Source organism: Entelurus aequoreus, linkage group LG16 (assembly GCF_033978785.1).
Source record: "Entelurus aequoreus isolate RoL-2023_Sb linkage group LG16, RoL_Eaeq_v1.1, whole genome shotgun sequence".
Taxonomy (NCBI): domain Eukaryota; kingdom Metazoa; phylum Chordata; class Actinopteri; order Syngnathiformes; family Syngnathidae; genus Entelurus; species Entelurus aequoreus.
The window spans coordinates 106,177-127,446 of NC_084746.1; the positions used below are offsets into that span (position 1 = coordinate 106,177).

The 21,270-nt window shown below is 42.6% G+C and overlaps 1 protein-coding gene across 2 annotated transcripts in view; it reads left to right on the forward strand.

Moving 5' to 3' along the window:
- The window catches only part of LOC133631462 (BTB/POZ domain-containing protein 10-like), a 30,050-nt gene extending 12,498 nt beyond the window's left edge, over positions 1-17,552 (forward strand). The window contains exons 5-7 of one of the 2 annotated variants that reach the window (XM_062023662.1): positions 2,332-2,529; positions 9,601-9,711; positions 16,758-17,552. In XM_062023662.1, the coding sequence (XP_061879646.1) occupies positions 2,332-2,529; positions 9,601-9,711; positions 16,758-17,134 (686 nt within the window). In that variant the 3' untranslated portion in view covers positions 17,135-17,552. Of the gene's footprint in view, positions 1-2,331; positions 2,530-9,600; positions 9,712-10,677; positions 10,939-16,757 lie in introns of those variants that run through there. The other variant, XM_062023663.1, reaches the window with a different exon arrangement.
- Positions 17,553-21,270: the final 3,718 nt, after the last annotated feature.

Below are 21,270 nucleotides of genomic sequence, written 5' to 3' on the forward strand. Positions count from 1 at the left end.
ACAAAAACTGAACCCATGTGCTTTTAAATTCACTACATTATTGAAAAGTGTTTTAAAGTGTCACGTATTTAAGATCACTGTGCTTCAACATCATTTACATATCATTAAGTTCTGCAAAGAGCTAATTATACATCTATAACCTCCCAGTATATCACAACAAACAATACTCTGCTTATAAATATGATCATAGATAACAACAATAGTCAACTATTTCACCTTTTAAAAGGAACAGCAATGACTTAAGTAGATCAAACAAACCATATTATTATTCAAAATGTTTTTAATATGGTGCTAGTGTGATGTCATCATATCATTTGTAAAGAAATAGGCTAATAAAAAGGCTAAAACATATATTTAAAAACAAATCTTTGTTTGTATTCATTATTAGTATCAACATGTCAGCCTTTTCTCATTACCTTATGCCTTTTTGCTCTACTTTCAAATGTTTATTGGAGTTCTACAAAGTGCCATAAAAAAGAGGTGCATTCAGCAAATGGAGCCCAGGCCACACATTACCTTCCTGGTGAAACAAGTAATTACCTTCCTGGGGAAACAAGTAATTACCTTCCTGGTGAAACAAGTAATTACCTTCCTGGTGAAACAAGTAATTGACTTCCTGGTGAAACAAGTAATTGACTTCCTGGTGAAACAAGTAATTGCCTTCCTGGTGAAACAAGTAATTGCCTTCCTGGTGAAACAAGTAATTGCCTTCCTGGTGAAAGAAGTAATTACCTTCCTGGTGAAACAAGTAATTACCTTCCTGGTGAAACAATTAAAGCAGTGTGTTTTCTTAGCACTTATGGAAGTTATAAAACTTGGCTTGCACGCTTCCGAGCGTTTTCTGCGAGCTGTGGTAATGTCACCCCCTGGGCTTGTGGTGGCGGATCTCCGCTCTCACTGGCGCGGCTGATACTTTTGTGACAGCTTGTATTTGATTAGCCAAGGAATTCATGATGCAAGATACACTTTTAATATTTACTTCTAGTCACTAAATATAGCGACAGAGTACACACGAAAACATGCTGGGTTATTTTGACAACCCAATTTATGAGTTGTTCGTGTTGGGTTCAATTTTGGAGTTATTTTTATGAATAGCAATGCATTTTTGGGGGTAATAAGGGTATTATGTTAACTTAATTTCTGGGTTTTCCAAATTATGAACCATTTTTGGGTTGTTTTTCAACGAGTAACGCATTTTGGGGTAAAAAATGCTTTTTTTAAATTAAAAAGTAAATTTTATTTGGAAGGGAATTTTATTATGGATTAATCTCATTAACATTATTTACAATCACCCGACATTGAGTTAGCATAGCTCAACTTTTGGGTTAAATAATTGAACCCAATAGTTTGGTTGGGAATAACCCAACTCAACTTATTGGTTAAATAAAAATGAACCCAAAATGTTGAGTTAAAATAAGTCAAATAAGGGGTTCGTCCATTTCTGTACCAGCAGTTGGGTTCAAATTGGGTTATTTTTTAACCCCACAATTTTTAGTGTGTGGCTATAAGACAGCAGGCGTTCTTCTTTGTCGCTGACTCCTTGCTTACATGCCCACAGTTGACACGGCTTCGCAAAACAAATGTACACTTTTCGGTACTGGCGATACTGAAAAAAGCAGGTTTTTGTGTGTTAGTATCAAAATATCGATACTTTTGACAACACCAACTCTTGTTGGAATTCTAGTTTGTACTCTTTAGTGTCACGTGTTGTTGGTGACGAACCCCAGGATGCAGAGAAGGCAGGCTTTGTGCAGGAAAACATGATTTAATGTGCATAAAATAATAAAAGAAACAGGAGACAGGCACAGGCAAACTGGAGACAGGGAACAGGAACTAGGAATACTAACGGCTAACTGGATATAGCTAACAGAAAAAGAAGAAGTTAGGAGAATTGGCTATAGGAACTATTAAACAGGAACAGATTACCACAAACAAAGACATGGACAAGTATCAGCTGGAGCGACAATACTCCAGCCCTGACTGGAGGACAAAGCAGGTTGAAATAGCAGCTGGCTGATTGACTGCAGGTGTGGCCAGGTGCCAATCAGCCACAGCTGAGGGGACACAGCACTCAGAGAGACAAACAGGAAACTGAACCAAAATAAGAGTGCTGACAGGAAATAAAACAAACACAGAGGAAAAACTCAACTTAACCAAACTGTCAGGGACAAGTCTGAATTTGCTGAAGCTTGCCTGCACAGAAGGTCAGTTACGTACAAGTTTTGCTCCTCTGATGACAAGGTTTAGTGGAAGTGGGAACAAATGAATAAAATTGTCAAATAAGTGCTGTTCAAACTTCAAGCAATCAGAAAGCCAACCCTCCTTTGCCAGGCGCCCTGATGCACGAGCTGTCCAATGACGGGGCCCGACGTCAGTTTGAGTGCTACCTGGAGGAGATGCTGCTGCCGCTGATGGTGGCCAGTGCACACAGCGGGGAGAGGGAGTGTCACCTGGTGGTGCTGACTGATGACGACGTGGTGGACTGGGATGAAGAGTATCCTCCGCAGATGGGAGAGGAGTACTCACAAAGTAAGACTTTTGGCCTTTCAATAGTCAACTAAAACAGCACCATTTTAACATACAAAATGCCTTTTAATTAGAAAAACTAACTTTTGGACACTAAATATTGTTTGAAAAACATTTCAATTGCACATACCGTATTTTCTGGACCATAGGGCGCACCGGATTATAAGGCGCACTGCCGATGAATGCTCTATTTTGGATCTTTTTTCATGTATAAAGCGCACCGGATTATAAGTCGCGTTAAAGGCCTACTGAAAGCCACTACTAGCGACCACACAGTCTGATAGTTTATATATCAATGATGACATCTTAACATTGCAACACATGCCAATACGGCCGGGTTAACTTATAAAGTCACATTTTAAATTTCCCGCAAAATATTCTGCTGAAAACGTCTCGGTATGATGACGTTTGCGCGTGACGTCACAGATTGTGCGGACATATTGGGCCAGCATTGTGGCCAGCTATTAAGTCGTCTGTTTTCATCGCATAATTCCACAGTATTCTGGACATCTGTGTTGGTGAATCTTTTACAATTTGTTTAATGAACAATGAAGACAGCAAAGAAGAAAGCTGTAGGTGGGATCGGTGTATTAGCGGCTGGCTACAGCAACACAACCAGGAGGACTTTGACTTGGATAGCAGACGCGCTACCGTGAGTAAACAGCTTTGGCTTCCAAACATTTGATGGCTTGCCCGTCCGTGCGTGTCGCTATGTGCATGTCACGTACGTAACTTTGGGGAAATATATGTGCTGTATGAACTTTGGGGAAGTGAACTGTACTTTGGGCTGTGGGATTGAGTGTGTTGTGCGGGTGTTTGAATTGTATTGGTGGGTTATATGGACGGGAGGGGGGAGGTGTTTGTTATGTGGCATATTAAATATAAGCCTGGTTGTGTTGTGGCTAATAGAGTATATATATGTCTTGTGTTTATTTACTCTTGTAGTCATTCCCAGCTGAATATCAGGTCCCACCCGCCTCTTACAGCATCTTCCCTATCTGAATCGCCTTCACTGCCCTCTAATCCTTCACTCTCACTTTCCTCATCCACGAATCTTTCATCCTCGCTCAAATTAATGGGCTAATCGTCGCTTTCTCGGACCGAATCGCTCTCACTGCTGGTGGCCATGATTGTAAACAATGTGCAGATGTGAGGAGCTCCACAACCTGTGACGTCACGCTACTTCTGCTGGTGGCCATGATTGTAAACAATGTGCAGATGTGAGGAGCTCCACAACCTGTGACGTCACGCTACTTCTGCTGGTGGCCATGATTGTAAACAATGTGCAGATGTGAGGCGCTCCACAACCTGTGACGTCACGCTACTTCTGCTGGTGGCCATGATTGTAAACAATGTGCAGATGTGAGGCGCTCCACAACCTGTGACGTCACGCTACTTCTGCTGGTGGCCATGATTGTAAACAATGTGCAGATGTGAGGCGCTCCACAACCTGTGACGTCATGCTACTTCTGCTGGTGGCCATGATTGTAAACAATGTGCAGATGTGAGGAGCTCCACAACCTGTGATGTCACGCTACTTCTGCTGGTGGCCATGATTGTAAACAATGTGCAGATGTGAGGCGCTCCACAACCTGTGACGTCACGCTACTTCTGCTGGTGGCCATGATTGTAAACAATGTGCAGATGTGAGGAGCTCCACAACCTGTGACGTCACGCTACTTCTGCTGGTGGCCATGATTGTAAACAATGTGCAGATGTGAGGAGCTCCACAACCTGTGACGTCACGCTACTTCTGCTGGTGGCCATGATTGTAAACAATGTGCAGATGTGAGGCGCTCCACAACCTGTGACGTCACGCTACTTCTGCTGGTGGCCATGATTGTAAACAATGTGCAGATGTGAGGAGCTCCACAACCTGTGACGTCACGCTACTTCTGCTGGTGGCCATGATTGTAAACAATGTGAGGAGCTCCACAACCTGTGACGTCACGCTACTTCTGCTGGTGGCCATGATTGTAAACAATGTGCAGATGTGAGGAGCTCCACAACCTGTGACGTCACGCTACTTCTGCTGGTGGCCATGATTGTAAACAATGTGCAGATGTGAGGAGCTCCACAACCTGTGATGTCACGCTACTTCTGCTGGTGGCCATGATTGTAAACAATGTGCAGATGTGAGGAGCTCCACAACCTGTGACGTCACGCTACTTCTGCTGGTGGCCATGATTGTAAACAATGTGCAGATGTGAGGAGCTCCACAACCTGTGACGTCACGCTACTTCCGCTACAGCCAAGGCTTTTTTATCAGCCACCAAAAGTTGCCAACTTTATCGTCGATGTTCTCTACTAAATCCTTTCAGCAAAAATATGGCAATATCGTGAAATGATCAAGTATGACACATAGAATGGATCTGCTATCCTCGTTTAAATAAGAAAATCTCATTTCAGTAGGCCTTTAAAGGAGTCATATTATTATGATTATTTTCTAAATGTAAAAGACTTCCTTGTGGTCTACATAACATGTGATGCTGCTTCAAAATGTTGCATAGATGATGTTTTACACATCATCTTCAACTCACTTTCTGGCAGTCTCTTCAGGTCTTATCTACGTGCCTCCACTTGGACAGCATCATCTTTGTTGTAGCGGTGTAGCGTGCAAGGACGGGAGTGGAAGAAGTGTCAAAAGATGGCGCTAACTGTTTTAATGACATTCACACTTTACTTCAATCAATAACGGAGCAGCATCTCCTCATCCGTGGCTCACTAGTGCAACAACAACGCCCGAAATGTGTCCCGTGAAAAAAAAGTCCAACCGGAACTCTCTAATAGCTAAAGTTCCTTGGGTGAATAATGTAAAGTCACTACACCGGTATGTTTTAGTGCTTTCATGGTGAGTTTACTGACAGATATAAGTAAGAACTTTAGAAATGACAACATGAATGTCACATAACAACACTTACATCTAATACAGTATATCGCTGTTTTGATAACAGTCATCTGTGGTTGCTTTTTCTGCCTTGTACAAAATGTGCATGACAGACATGTTTTTAAACTTCAGTTGTGTAGATGGTAGAGGTGGGCAAGATAATTGATTCTTCAATGCATCACCATTGGAACTTGGGCAATCCTGAATCGAAAGACAAATGTCCAAATATCTATTATTTAAATGTCCCATCCATCCATCTTCTTCTGCTTATCCGAGGTGGGGTCGCGGGGGCAGCAGCCTAAGCAGGGAAGCCCAGACTTCCCTCTCCCCAGCCACTTGGTCCAGCTCCTCCCGGGGGATCCCGAGGCGTTCCCAGGCCAGCCGGGAGACATAGTCTTCCCAACGTGTCCTGGGTCTTCCCCGTGGCCTCCTACCGGTCGGACGTGCCCTAAACACCTCCCTAGGGAGGCGTTCGGGTGGCATCCTGACCAGATGCACGAACCACCTCATCTGGCTCCTCTCCATGTGGAGGAGCAGCGGCTTTACTTTGAGCTCCCCCCAGATGACAGACCTTCTCACCCTATCTCTAAGGGAGAGACCCGCCACCCGGTGGAGGAAACTCATTTGGGCCGCTTGTACCCGTGATCTTGTCCTTTCGGTCATAACCCAAAGCTCATGACCATAGGTGAGGATGGGAACGTAGATTTAAATGTATGTACAAACGTTTGTATGTTAAATAAAGTAAGACAGATGGGTTAGTGCAGATGCACACACACACACACACACACACACACACACACACACACAATGAATGTGAAGTACAAACCCCGTTTCCATATGAGTTGGGAAATGGTGTTAGATGTAAATATAAACAGAATACAATGATTTGCAAATCCTTTTCAATCCATATTCAGTTGAATATGCTACAAAGACAACATATTTCATGTTCAAACTCATAAACTTATAATTTCATGGCTGCAACACGTGCCAAAGTAGTTGTGAAAGGGCATGTTCACCACTGTGTTACATGGCCTTTCCTTTTAACAACACTCAGTAAAGGTTTGGGAAGTGAGGAGACACATTTTTGAAGTGGAATTCTTTCCCATTCTTGCTTGATGTACAGCTTAAGTTGTTCAACAGTCCGGGGGTCTCCCTTCTGCTATTTTAGGTGCCACACATTTTCAATGTCTGGACTACAGGCAGGCCAGTCTAGTACCCGCACTCTTTTACTATGAAGCCACGTTGATGTAACACGTGGCTTGGCATTGTCTTGCTGAAATAAGCAGGGGCGTCCATGGTAACGTTGCTTGGATGGCAACATATGTTGCTCCAAAAGCTGTATGTACCTTTCAGCATTAATGGTGCCTTCACAGATGTGTAAGTTACCCATGTCTTGACCACTAATGCACCCCCATACCATCACACATGCTGCCTTTTACACTTTCACCCTAGAACAATCCGGATGGTTCTTTTCCTCTTTGGTCCGGAGGACACAACGTCCACAGTTTCCAAAAACAATTTGAAATGTGGACTCATCAGACCACAGAACACTTTTCCACTTTGTATCAGTCCATCTTAGATGAGCTCAGGCCCAGCCAAGCCGACGGCGTTTCTGGGTGTTGTTGATAAACGGTTTTGGCCTTGCATAGGAGAGTTTTAACTTGCACTTACAGATGTAGCGACTAACTGTAGTTACTGACAGTGGCTTTCTGAAGTGTTCCTGAGCCCATGTGGTGATATCCTTTACACACACTTGTTGATGCAGTACAGCCTGAGGGATGGAAGGTCACGGGCTTAGCTGCTTACGTGCAGTGATTTCTCCACATTCTCTGAACCCTTTGATGATATTACGGAGCGTAGATGGTGAAATCCCTAAATTCCTTGCAATAGCTGCTTGAGAAAGGTTGTTCTTAAACTGTTCAACAATTTGCTCAGGCATTTGTTGACAAGGTGGTGACCCTCGCCCCATCCTTGTTTGTGAATGACTGAGCATTTCATGGAATCTACTTTTATACCCAATCATGGCACCCACCTGTTCCCAATTAGCCTGCACACCTGTGGGATGTTCCAAATAAGTGTTTGATGAGCATTCCTCAACTTTATCAGTATTTATTGACACCTTTCACAACTTCTTTGTCACGTGTTGCTGCCATCAAATTCTAATCTTAATGATTATTTGCAAATTTTTGTTTTTTTTAATGAGTTTGAACATGAAATATGTTGTCTTTGTAGCATATTCAACTGAATATGGCTTGAAAAGGATTTGCAAATCATTGTATTCTGTTTATATTTACATCTAACACCATTTACCAACTCATATGGAAACGGGATTTGTAGTACAAGCAGAAAAAAATAGATTCTTTGTACATTTCAAAAAAGTCTAAGAGGAGCTGCGTTACACCAGCTAAGAAGAAGAAATGAGCAAGTAGAATAATAAATCAGAATATATCCACACATTGCGACAACACTGTCAGCCATTGATATTAATGAGTAGATAGTAGACTGATATGTTTGATCTGTATATTGATATTGAGTAGATAGTAGACCTGTTTGATCTGTATATTGATATTAATGAGTAGATAGTAGACTGATATGTTTGATCTGTATATTGATAGATTAGCAGATAGATTACTAGTTATGCTATCTGGGAGAATGTTAACAATGTCCATAACTTTGACTAGCAGATTACTAGTTATGCTATCTGGGAGCATGTTAACAATGTCCATAACTTTGACTAGCAGATTACTATTTATGCTATCTGGGAGCATGTTAACAATGTCCATAACTTTGACTAGCAGATAGATTACTAGTTATGCTATCTCCCACAATCGTCGATGTTCTGGTAGGGTTGCCGCTACTTCTGTGGAGAGTGACTGGGCCTAGACTTGGTAGCAGCACGACCGGACAAAAGGGACCACACAGGTTTGGTATGTGCCAGACCGCTGGGACACTCCTTCCCACAGCTGCTCCAGGCGTGGGCAGTAAGCCGAGCCATGGGTGGAGGAGCTGGACCGCTGCCTAATGGTTTCCAATGTTTAGAAAACGAAGTTATTTCAATCTAGCTGCAGTATAAGTTGTCGCTAACACCGAATGTTTTGGGACGGATATTACGGGGCTTCGCTATGCCAACTCGCGACGAAGAGGCTTGCAATTCACTCACAGGGCGTCTACAGTTTCCAAAAACAATTTGAAATGTGGAATCCACTTTGTATCAGTCCATCTCAGATGAGCTCGGGCCCAGCGAAGCCGGCGGCATTTCTGGGTGTTGTTGATAAATGGCTTTGGCTTTGCATACTAGAGATTTAACTTGCACTTACAGATGTAGCGACCAACTGTAGTTACTGACAGTGGTTTTCTGAAGTGTTCCTGAGCCCATGTGGTGATATCCTTTACACACTGATGTGGCTTTTTGATGCAGTACCGCCTGAGGGATGGAAGGTCACAGGAATTCAATGTTACGTGCAGTGATTTCTCCACATTCTCTGAACCTTTTGATGATATTACGGAGCGTAGATGGTGAAATCCCTAAATTCCTTGCAATAGCTGCTTGAGAAAGGTTGTTCTTAAACAATTTGCTCAGGCATTTGTTGACAAAGTGGTGACCCTCGCCCCATCCTTGTTTGTGAATGACTGAGCATTTCATGGAATCTACTTTTATACCCAATCATGGCACCCACCTGTTCCCAATTAGCCTGTCCACCTGTGGGATGTTCCAAATAAGCCTTTGATGAGCATTCCTCAACTTTCTCACTCTTTTTTGCCACTTGTACCAGCTTTTTTGAAACATGTTGCAGGCATCAAATTCCAAATGAGCTAATATTTGCAAAAAACAACAAAGTTTGTCAGTGTGAACATGAAATATCTTGTCTTTGCAGTCTATTCAATTGAATATAAGTTGAAAAGGATTTGTTGTATTCTCTTTTTATTTAGCATTTACACAACGTGACAACTTCACTGCTTTTGTACTTTGTAGATGTGAGTACAGTAATGTAAGCACTTCTCTGCAGTTACATTTAGTGTGTTTATGGATATGTGTGTGTGCGTATAATAATCAATGCAAACACACGCACGCATGAATGCTAACTTGTACTTGTAAGATAGCATAGCATCATTGATCTTCAACATTTTGTAATCTGCGTAGCAAACTTCATTGAAGGCTAAAGCAAAGTTTCCTTTTCCCTGAACAGTCATTTACAGCACCAAACTCTACCGCTTCTTCAAATACATTGAGAACAGAGATGTGGCCAAGTCTGTGTTGAAAGACCGAGGACTGAAGAAGATCCGACTGGGCATAGAAGGTACTTTCCCACTCAACAGATCTAGCTTTAATGAACAGTCCTAAACGGTCAAGTCCAAGCCAGGTATAAAGTGTAAACAATGGTAATATCCATCCATCTTCTTCCGCATATCTGGAGTTGGATTGCGGGGGCAGCATCCTAAACAGAAAAAACTGATTTCAGCCAGCTTCTGCCATGGGAACCCTAGGCCTTCCCAGACCAGTTGAGAGACATAGTCTCTCCAACCTTTCCTGGGTCTCCCACAAGGCCTCCTGCCGGTCCGACATGAACTAGGGGCATCCTGACTTGATGCCTGAGCTAGCACATCTGGCTCCTCTCAATGTGGAGGAGCAGCAACTGCACTCCGAGTTCCCCCTGAATGACAGCGCTTCTCTAAGGGACCGCCCCGAACCCCACAAAGAAAACTCATTTCAATGCGTGTTCATGTCCTTTCGGTCATTACCCAAAGCTCATGTCTATAGGTGAGGATAGGAACATAGATGGAGAGATACATTTAGAGCTTAGCCTTCAGGCTACTTGAACTCCTCCACATGGGGCAGAATCTCATACCTGAACCGGCGATGGCGCTGACTCCACCCTTTTCCTGGCAAGAAACCATAGCCTCTGACTTGGAGGTGCTGATGGTCATCCCTTCTGCTTCACACTCACACTCAAACCCATCCAGTGAGAACTGAAGATGACAGCCCAATGAAATCATCTGCAAAAAGTGGACCGGCCATTGGACTGGATCCCTAGAAATTCTGTCCATAAAAGTTATGAATAGAATGACAAAGAGCATACCTGACCAAGTCCAACTCTCACTGGAAATGAACCCAAGCGAGTGGCAGCTATGCAGGCTAAGCTCTGACACATCATACAGAGAGATAATAATCAATAATATGCCTTGTCAATTGATATTGCTAAAAATGGAAAGAAATAGATCCATAATCAATCAAATCGATTATTTTTACCCTGTCCTACTTCAAGGTATTCCTTTCCACGGGCCAAAAGAAGAAGCCCCTCCCTTCACCCGAGTGTCCAAGACTTGGAGCCGCAAGTTTGACAACAAAGTTGCAGGATGTGGCTTAGCTTAGTGTGTCCTGGTGCCAAAGCACCACTAGGGGTCAGCAACCTGCAGCTCTTTAGTGCCGCCCTAGTGGCTCCCTGGAGCATTTTTAAAAAAGGATTGAAAATGGAAAAAGATGGGGGAAAATAATTATTTTATTTTAGTATGTTTTTAATTTGAGGACAAACATGACACAATTGTTAGAACTACCACTCTTTAGTACGTTTGTGTGTATGCTTCACTGATGACACTGTTTGCTGAACATCCTTTTGTCCTACTCATTTCGGCGGTTCTTGAACTCACCATGGTGTGGACTGTGACGCAACAGTTTGTTTACATGTAAAATCGTCCACTCCTTCTTTGTCTCATTTTGTCCACCAAAGGTTTTATGCTGTGCGTGAATGCACAAAGCTGAGCTTTGTTGATGTTATTGACTTGTTGGAGTGCTAATCAGGCATATTTGGTCAGCGCATGACTGCAAGCTAATCGATGCTAACATGCTATTTCGGCTAGCTGTATGTACATATTGCATCATTATATAACCTGGTCCCTACACACCTGAGGTCTGGTAAAAAGAGCTCAGCGGCGCATGCACTTTTTGCGTGGGATGAAAAGAGCACAGCTCCCTCCCTACATTCTTGCCACATTCTGCAGAGAGCTACAGAGGCACTATGGAGAGCTACAGAGGCACTATGGAGAGCTACAGAGGCACTATGGAGAGCTACAGAGGCACTATGGAGAGCTACAGAGGCACTATAGAGAGCTACAGAGGCACTATAGAGACCACCTGCATCTCTGTCTGGACTGGAGCCTGCAGTGCTTCAGACTGGAAGTCTCTCCAGAGAGTGGTGAGGACGGCGGAAAAGATCATCAGGACTCCTCTTCCTTCTATCCAGGAGATTGCAAAAAGCCGCTGCCTGACCAGGGCTCAGAAAATTTCCAGAGACTGTTTTCACTGCTGGACTTTAGAAAGAGGTTCCGCAGCCTCCAAAGCAGAACCTCCAGGTTCTGTAACAGCTTCTTCCCTCAGGCCGTAAGACTCTTGAACGCATCATAATTAAATTATCCTCTCAACTCCCCCCAAAAATGGATGAAGTGGCTGGAATATAAAGACAATATAACATACATCCATAAACGTGGAATATAAAGACAATATAACATACATCCATAAACGTGGAATATAAAGACAATATAACATACATCCATAAACATGGAATATAAAGACAATATAACATACATCCATAAACATGGAATATAAAGACAATATAACATACATCCATAAACGTGGAATATAAAGACAATATAACATACATCCATAAACGTGGAATATAAAGACAATATAACATACATCCATAAACATGGAATATAAAGACAATATAACATACATCCATAAACATGGAATATAAAGACAATATAACATACATCCATAAACGTGGAATATAAAGACAATATAACAAACATCCATAAACGTGGATGCATATAGTGCAATATATTTATCTGTACAGTAATCTATTTATTTCTATCTGCACTTTATTGCTCTTTCATCCTGCACTGCATTATCCTGCACTGCATTATCCTGCACTACATTATCCTGCACTACATGATCCTGCACTACATGATCCTGCACTACATTATCCTGCACTACATTATCCTGCACTGCAGGATAATGCACTGCATTATCCTGCAGTGCATTATCCTGCACTGCATTATCCTGCACTACATTATCCTGCACTAAATGATCCTGCACTACATTATCCTGCACTGCATTATCCTGCACTGCATTATCCTGCACTGCATTATCCTGCACTACATGATCCTGCACTACATGATCCTGCACTACATTATCCTGCACTGCATTATCCTGCACTGCATTATCCTGCACTACATTATCCTGCACTACATTATCCTGCACTACATTATCCTGCACTACATTATCCTGCACTGCATTATCCTGCAGTGCATTATCCTGCACTACATTATCCTGCACTGCATTATCCTGCACTACATTATCCTGCACTACATTATCCTGCACTACATGATCCTGCACTACATTATCCTGCACTACATGATCCTGCACTACATGATCCTGCACTGCATTATCCTGCACTGCATTATCCTGCACTACATTATCCTGCACTACATTATCCTGCACTGCATGAAGTTATCCTGCATGAAGTTATCCTGCACTACATTATCCTGCACTGCATTATCCTGCACTACATTATCCTGCACTACATTATCCTGCACTGCATTATCCTGCACTGCATTATCCTGCACTGCATTATCCTGCACTACATTATCCTGCACTACATTATCCTGCACTGCATTATCCTGCACTACATTATCCTGCACTGCATTATCCTGCACTACATTATCCTGCACTACATTATCCTGCACTACATTATCCTGCACTGCATTATCCTGCACTGCATTATCCTGCACTGCATTATCCTGCACTACATTATCCTGCACTACATTATTCTGCACTACATTATCCTGCACTGCATTATCCTGCACTGCATTATCCTGCACTACATTATCCTGCACTACATTATCCTGCACTGCATTATCCTGCACTGCATTATCCTGCACTACATTATCCTGCACTACATGATCCTGCACTACATGATCCTGCACTACATTATCCTGCACTACATTATCCTGCACTGCAGGATAATGCACTGCATTATCCTGCAGTGCATTATCCTGCACTGCATTATCCTGCACTACATTATCCTGCACTAAATGATCCTGCACTACATTATCCTGCACTGCATTATCCTGCACTGCATTATCCTGCACTGCATTATCCTGCACTGCATTATCCTGCACTGCATTATCCTGCACTACATGATCCTGCACTACATGATCCTGCACTACATTATCCTGCACTGCATTATCCTGCACTGCATTATCCTGCACTACATTATCCTGCACTACATTATCCTGCACTACATTATCCTGCACTACATTATCCTGCACTGCATTATCCTGCAGTGCATTATCCTGCACTGCATTATCCTGCACTGCATTATCCTGCACTACATTATCCTGCACTACATTATCCTGCACTACATGATCCTGCACTACATTATCCTGCACTACATGATCCTGCACTACATGATCCTGCACTGCATTATCCTGCACTGCATTATCCTGCACTACATTATCCTGCACTACATTATCCTGCACTGCATGAAGTTATCCTGCATGAAGTTATCCTGCACTACATTATCCTGCACTGCATTATCCAGCACTACATTATCCTGCACTACATTATCCTGCACTGCATTATCCTGCACTGCATTATCCTGCACTGCATTATCCTGCACTACATTATCCTGCACTACATTATCCTGCACTGCATTATCCTGCACTACATTATCCTGCACTGCATTATCCTGCACTACATTATCCTGCACTACATTATCCTGCACTACATTATCCTGCACTGCATTATCCTGCACTGCATTATCCTGCACTGCATTATCCTGCACTACATTATCCTGCACTACATTATCCTGCACTGCATTATCCTGCACTGCATTATCCTGCACTACATTATCCTGCACTACATTATCCTGCACTGCATTATCCTGCACTACATTATCCTGCACTGCATTATCCTGCACTGCATTATCCTGCACTACATTATCCTGCACTACATTATCCTGCACTACATGAAGTTATCCTGCACTGCATTATCCTGCACTGCATTATCCTGCACTGCATTATCCTGCACTACATGAAGTTATCCTGCACTACATTATCCTGCACTGCATTATCCTGCACTGCATTATCCTGCACTGCATTATCCTGCACTGCATTATCCTGCACTACATGAGCTAATGCAACAACATTTCCTTCTTATTTGTGCTGTAAAGTTCACATTTGAATGACAATAAAAAGGAAGTCTAAGTCTAATATGCCTCGTTTGTAGCTATATTTGAGCTCATTTCATATCCTTCACTTTTATCCTCTGTGTATTTCATTTATATTTGCATGACACATTATCTGCATGTAATATTGGCTGTATTTCTCATAGTTGTTTGTGTGCCATGTTGTTCCAGACCACAGCAAACGTTACCCAGCTTGCTAAATATTGTAATGAATCTACTAGAAGAAGACAGCCTGAAGACAACCTTTAACTTGCACACACACACACATCTATACCTTTAACTTGCACACACACACACACACACACACATCTATACCTTTAACTTGCACACACACACACACATCTATACCTTTGACTTGCACACACACACACACACATCTATACCTTTAACTTGCACACACACACACACACATCTATACCTTTAACTTGCACACACACACATCTATACCTTTTGTCATGCTGAGTCAGTCATTTCCAGAAGTTATCTCATCCTGTGTGAATCCTCCATTTTACTAATGATTTCTAATGTTGCAAAAATGTGTAGAATAAATATTACATTTCAACATTTCTGTCAACAAAGATCGGCGTCAGCCTGCAACACATAGTCATTTTGATAGTAGGCTAATATAGCTAATATAGACACTTACATCATGTGTTGTCTTCTTTATAACACTTATATAAGACTTTTAAAGTCATTTTGATAGTAGGCTAATATAGCTAATATAGACACTTACATCATGTGTTGTCTTCATTATAACACTTATATAAGACTTTTCATTTTTTTGCAGCTCCAGACAGATTAGTTTTATGTATTTTTGGTCCAATATGACTATTTCTACGTTTTGGGTTGCCGAGCCCTGGGTTAGACCAATCATGCTTCTCCAGGTCTCGTGTTGGCCAACAAGAGTCCCCCAGCAGAACTAGGGAATCCCCAGAGTACTTCCTCTAGACAATCCAAAAAATGAGGTACTCTGAACTGCATAAGCATAAACAACAGTCAACTGAACTGAACTCTCACGTGTCACCATGGCAACGCCAGTGCAGCAGAAAGTCCAAACGCTCTGCAGACCCCCTGCTGTGTGTCCAAGTGCTCTGCAGACCCCCTGCTGTGTGTCCAAGTGCTCTGCAGACCCCCTGCTGTCAGTCCAAGTGCTCTGCAGACCCCCTGCTGTGTGTCCAAGTGCTCTGCAGACCCCCTGCTGTGTGTCCAAGTGCTCTGCAGACCCCCTGCTGTGTGTCCAAGTGCTCTGCAGACCCCCTGCTGTCAGTCCAAGTGCTCTGCAGACCCCCTGCTGTGTGTCCAAGTGCTCTGCAGACCCCCTGCTGTGTGTCCAAACACTCTGTAGACCCCCTGCTGTGTGTCCAAACACTCTGTAGACCCCCTGCTGTGTGTCCAAGTGCTCTGCAGACCCCCTGCTGTGTGTCCAAGTGCTCTGCAGACCCCCTGCTGTGTGTCCAAACACTCTGTAGACCCCCTGCTGTGTCCAAACACTCTGTAGACCCCCTGCTGTGTGTCCAAGTGCTCTGCAGGCCCCCTGCTGTGTGTCCAAACACTCTGCAGACCCCCTGCTGTGTGTCCAAGTGCTCTGCAGGCCCCCTGCTGTGTGTCCAAACACTCTGTAGACCCCCTGCTGTGTGTCCAAGTGCTCTGCAGGCCCCCTGCTGTGTGTCCAAACACTCTGTAGACCCCCTGCTGTGTGTCCAAGTGCTCTGCAGGCCCCCTGCTGTGTGTCCAAACGCTCTGCAGACCCCCTGCTGTGTGTCCAAACACTCTGTAGACCCCCTGCTGTGTGTCCAAGTGCTCTGCAGGCCCCCTGCTGTGTGTCCAAACACTCTGTAGACCCCCTGCTGTGTGTCCAAGTGCTCTGCAGACCCCCTGCTGTGTGTCCAGGTGAACTTCCCAATAGCTGTGACTCCTTTTCCCAGCAGCCAGGTGAGCCAACATACATTCATCATTGATTCAAATGTAGGAATCATCCATCATGATGGCTTCACTACTGGACAGGAAGTTGTCACTACTAGACAGGAAGTTGTCATTCTGCTGTTGAATCAATGCTAAGCTAACCTGTGCTCCAAGTTCCTGACGACGCTCCTCTTCTGCAGGCTACCCCACCTACAAGGAGAAGGTGAAGCGGCGTCCAGGAAGTGACCCGGAGGTGATCTACAACTACGTCCAGCGTCCTTTCATCTGCATGTCCTGGGAGAAAGAGGAGGGCAAAAGTCGCCATGTGGACTTCCAGTGCGTCAAGTCCAAGTCCACCAGCAACCTGGCCGCAGACCAGCTGGTCATTCTCCAACCTTCGGACACGCCCCCTTGGGATGGCTCACACGGGTCAGGCCACGCCCAGCAGCCTCATCACACCATCGCTCCTCGCCGGTCTGAGGAGATCCAAAGTCCCACACCGAGCAATCGCACTCAGGCACTTTGCCGCCACCAGCCGCACCCCCAAGCCCCGCCTTTTGCCACGTCAGCACTTTGAGGGTGGAGAACCTACTGACCTTTGACCTGCAACTAAAACACCACTTTGCCTTTTTGTGCTTTAAACATTTGCTTTTATTCAGCACACCAAAGTGGTGTGTTCACTGGAAGAGTCAACACCACCCAATGTCCGACCACTAGGTGGCGCTGTTCACCTGACTGGAAGCACAGCCTCCATTTGACACTTACTGGACATATTATACACTTACTTTATTATACACTTACTGGACATATTATACACTTACTTTATTATACACTTACTGGACATATTGTACACTTACTTTATTATACACTTACTGGACATATTGTACACTTACTTTATTATACACTTACTGGACATATTGTACACTTACTTTATTATACACTTACTGGACATATTGTACACTTACTTTATTATACATTTACTGGACATATTGTACACTTAGTTTATTATACACTTACTGGACATATTATACACTTACTTTATTATACACTTACTGGACATATTGTACACTTACTTTATTATACACTTACTGGACATATTGTACACTTACTTTATTATACATTTACTGGACATATTGTACACTTAGTTTATTATACACTTACTGGACATATTATACACTTACTTTATTATACACTTACTGGACATATTGTACACTTACTTTATTATACACTTACTGGACATATTGTACACTTACTTTATTATACACTTACTGGACATATTGTACACTTACTTTATTATACACTTACTGGACATATTGTACACTTACTTTATTATACACTTACTGGACATATTGTACACTTACTTTATTATACACTTACTGGACATATTATACACTTACTTTATTATACACTTACTGGACATATTGTACACTTACTTTATTATACACTTACTGGACATATTGTACACTTACTTTATTATACACTTACTGGACATATTGTACACTTAGTTTATTATACATTTACTGGACATATTATACACTTACTTTATTATACACTTACTGGACATATTGTACACTTACTTTATTATACACTTACTGGACATATTGTACACTTACTTTATTATACACTTACTGGACATATTGTACACTTACTTTATTATACACTTACTGGACATATTATACACTTACTTTATTATACACTTACTGGACATATTGTACACTTACTTTATTATACATTTACTGGACATATTGTACACTTAGTTTATTATACACTTACTGGACATATTATACACTTACTTATTTTACACTTACTGGACATATTGTACACTTACTTTATTATACACTTACTGGACATATTATACACTTACTTTATTATACACTTACTGGACATATTGTACACTTACTGGACATATTGTACATTTACTTATTTTACACTTACTTTATTATACACTTACTGGACATATTGTACACTTACTTATTGTACACTTACTGGACATATTGTACACTTACTTATTTTACACTTACTGGACATATTGTACATTTACTTATTTTACACTTACTTTATTGTACACTTACTGGACATATTGTACACTTACTTTATTGTACATTTACTTATTTTACACTTACTGGACATATTGTACACTTACTTTATTGTACACTTACTTATTTTACACTTACTAGACATATTGTACACCTTTTTTCAAACATGTGACCATGATATATCATATTAACTGCCTTAGTTCATGAATTTGCACATTTTCTCCCACCTAGTGGTGGGTGCTGGTATAACCCTTAAACTGACAAAGAGAATGACGATGGTATTTGTCTCAACTGGTGATCTATATTACTCAGTGACGTGCGGTGAGGTTCATGGCTGGTGAGGCACTGACTTCATCACAGTCACATTCACAAACATATGAACCCTAAAGAGTATCTTATTCACCATTTGATTGGCAGCAGTTAACGGGTTATGTTTAAAAGCTCATACCAGCATTCTTCCCTGCTTGCCACTCAGCATCAAGGCTTGGAATTGGGGCTTAAATCACCAAAAATTATTCCCGGGCGTGGCCACCGCTGCTGCTCACTGCTCCCCTCACCTCCCAGGGGGTGAACAAGGGGATGGGTCAAATGCAGAGGACAAATTTCACCACACCTAGTGTGTGTGTGACAATCATTGCTACTTTAAGGGTTTGGGGAACGCTCATGCGCGAGTGAGTTGGCGGAGAACTTGAGTGTGTGTGAGCGTGACTTTTGGCTAACAGCAGCTCGTGTGTGTGTGTGCGTTACTTTTTGAACTACAACCAGTTACCGCTTGTTAATAAAGCGATTGAGCAGCGCATCCTCGTCTGTGTGACTCCTTCTCCACTGCGGGGCATTACAATACTTACAGCAACACAACAAGGACTACTTACCCTGAAAGCAGACGATGCTTGCCGCCAAACCCACGGATGAAGTCCTTCGTCGCGCCGTCGATCGCTGGAACGCAGGTGAGCACGGCTGTTGATGGGAAGATGAGGGCTGGCTGGCGTAGGTGGAGCGCTAATGTTTTATCATAGTTCTGTGAGGTCCGGTTGCTAAGTTGCTAAATTAGCCTTGGCGTCGTTAGCAACAGCATTTTTAAGCCTTACCAGGCTGAGAATTTTTAACCGTGTAGTTACATGTACATGGTTTAATAGTATTGTTGATCTTCTGTCTATCCTTCCAGTCAGGGGCTTATTTATTTTGTTTCTATCTTCATTTGAGAACGATGCTATCACGTTAGCTCAGTAGCTAAGTGTGTCACCGATGTATTGTCGTGGAGATAAAAGGCACTGAGTGTCCATTTCGCGTTCTCGACTCTCATTTTCAAGAGGATATAGTATCCCAGGTGGTTTAAAATACAAATCTGTGATCTACAATAGAAAAAGGAGAGAGTGTGGAATCCAATGAGCCAGCTTGTACCTAAGTTACGGTCAGAGCGAAAAAAGATACGTCCATCGCTGCCTATCAAGTCCTTCACTGTAACGTTCCTCATCTACGAATCTTTCATCCTCGCTCAAATTAATGGGGTAATCGTCGCTTTGTCGCTCCGAATCTCTCTCGCTCCATTGTAAACAACGGGGAATTGTGAGGAATACTAGCTCCTGTGACGTCACGCTACTTCCGCTACAGGCAAGGCTTTTTTTTATCAGAGAGCAAAAGTTGCCAACTTTATCGTCGATTTTCTCTACTAAATCCTTTCAGCAAAAATATGGCAATATCGCGAAATGATCAAGTATGACACATAGAATGGATCTGCTATCCCCGTTTAAATAGAAACAAATCATTTCAGTAGGACTTTAAGTCATATCATATAAACAGCAAAAAAAGACAGAAACAAAGTTTTATTTTAAAAAATAATTGACTGCTGATACATACAATACACTCATATATTTGCATAAAGTATAATATTTGATACATTATTCTGTGACGGGGGAGGGGGTTTATAGACATGGGTACACTTTATTGTTGTGTCTAACATTAAAACAAGGTCAAACACTAAAACGCACCGTAGACCTCACCTCACCTCACCATTGCTGCCGGCTTGGAAGAAAAAGTTCACCACAAAGGTTGCGTCTCAAGTGGAATCAAATATTTACTGGCTTTTTCTTCGTCTCACCTTTTTTGTGTGAATGGTAAGCACCGTGCTGCTGGCCAGTAAGACGACTATTAAGGTAAGCACTCCTTCAGCGTGCTGCTGGCCAGTAAGACGACTATTAAGGTAAGCACTCCTTCAGCGTGCTGCTGGCCAGTAAGACGACTATTAAGGTAAGCACTCCTTCAGCGTGCTGCTGGCCAGTAAGACGACTATTAAGGTAAGCACTCCTTCAGCGTGCTGCTGGCCAGTAAGACGACTATTAAGGTAAGCACTCCTTCAGCGTGCCGCTGGCCAGTAAGACAACTATTAAGGTAAGCACTCCTTCAGCGTGCTGCTGGCCAGTAAGACGACTATTAAGGTAAGCACTCCTTCAGCGTGCCGCTGGCCAGTAAGACAACTATTAAGGATGTTGGACGTCCATCACAGCTACTGACAGTGCAAGGCAGTTTTTAGGATTGACCTTTGCCAAAAAGGTAGGTGTATATAGCAGGTCACGTCCTTCAATCAGAAGTAATATTCCACATATATCGCAGGCGAGTAGATATTTGATCATGAAATGATTGTTAGGGAGTGTTCCTATTTGAGTGGGAGGTACAGTAC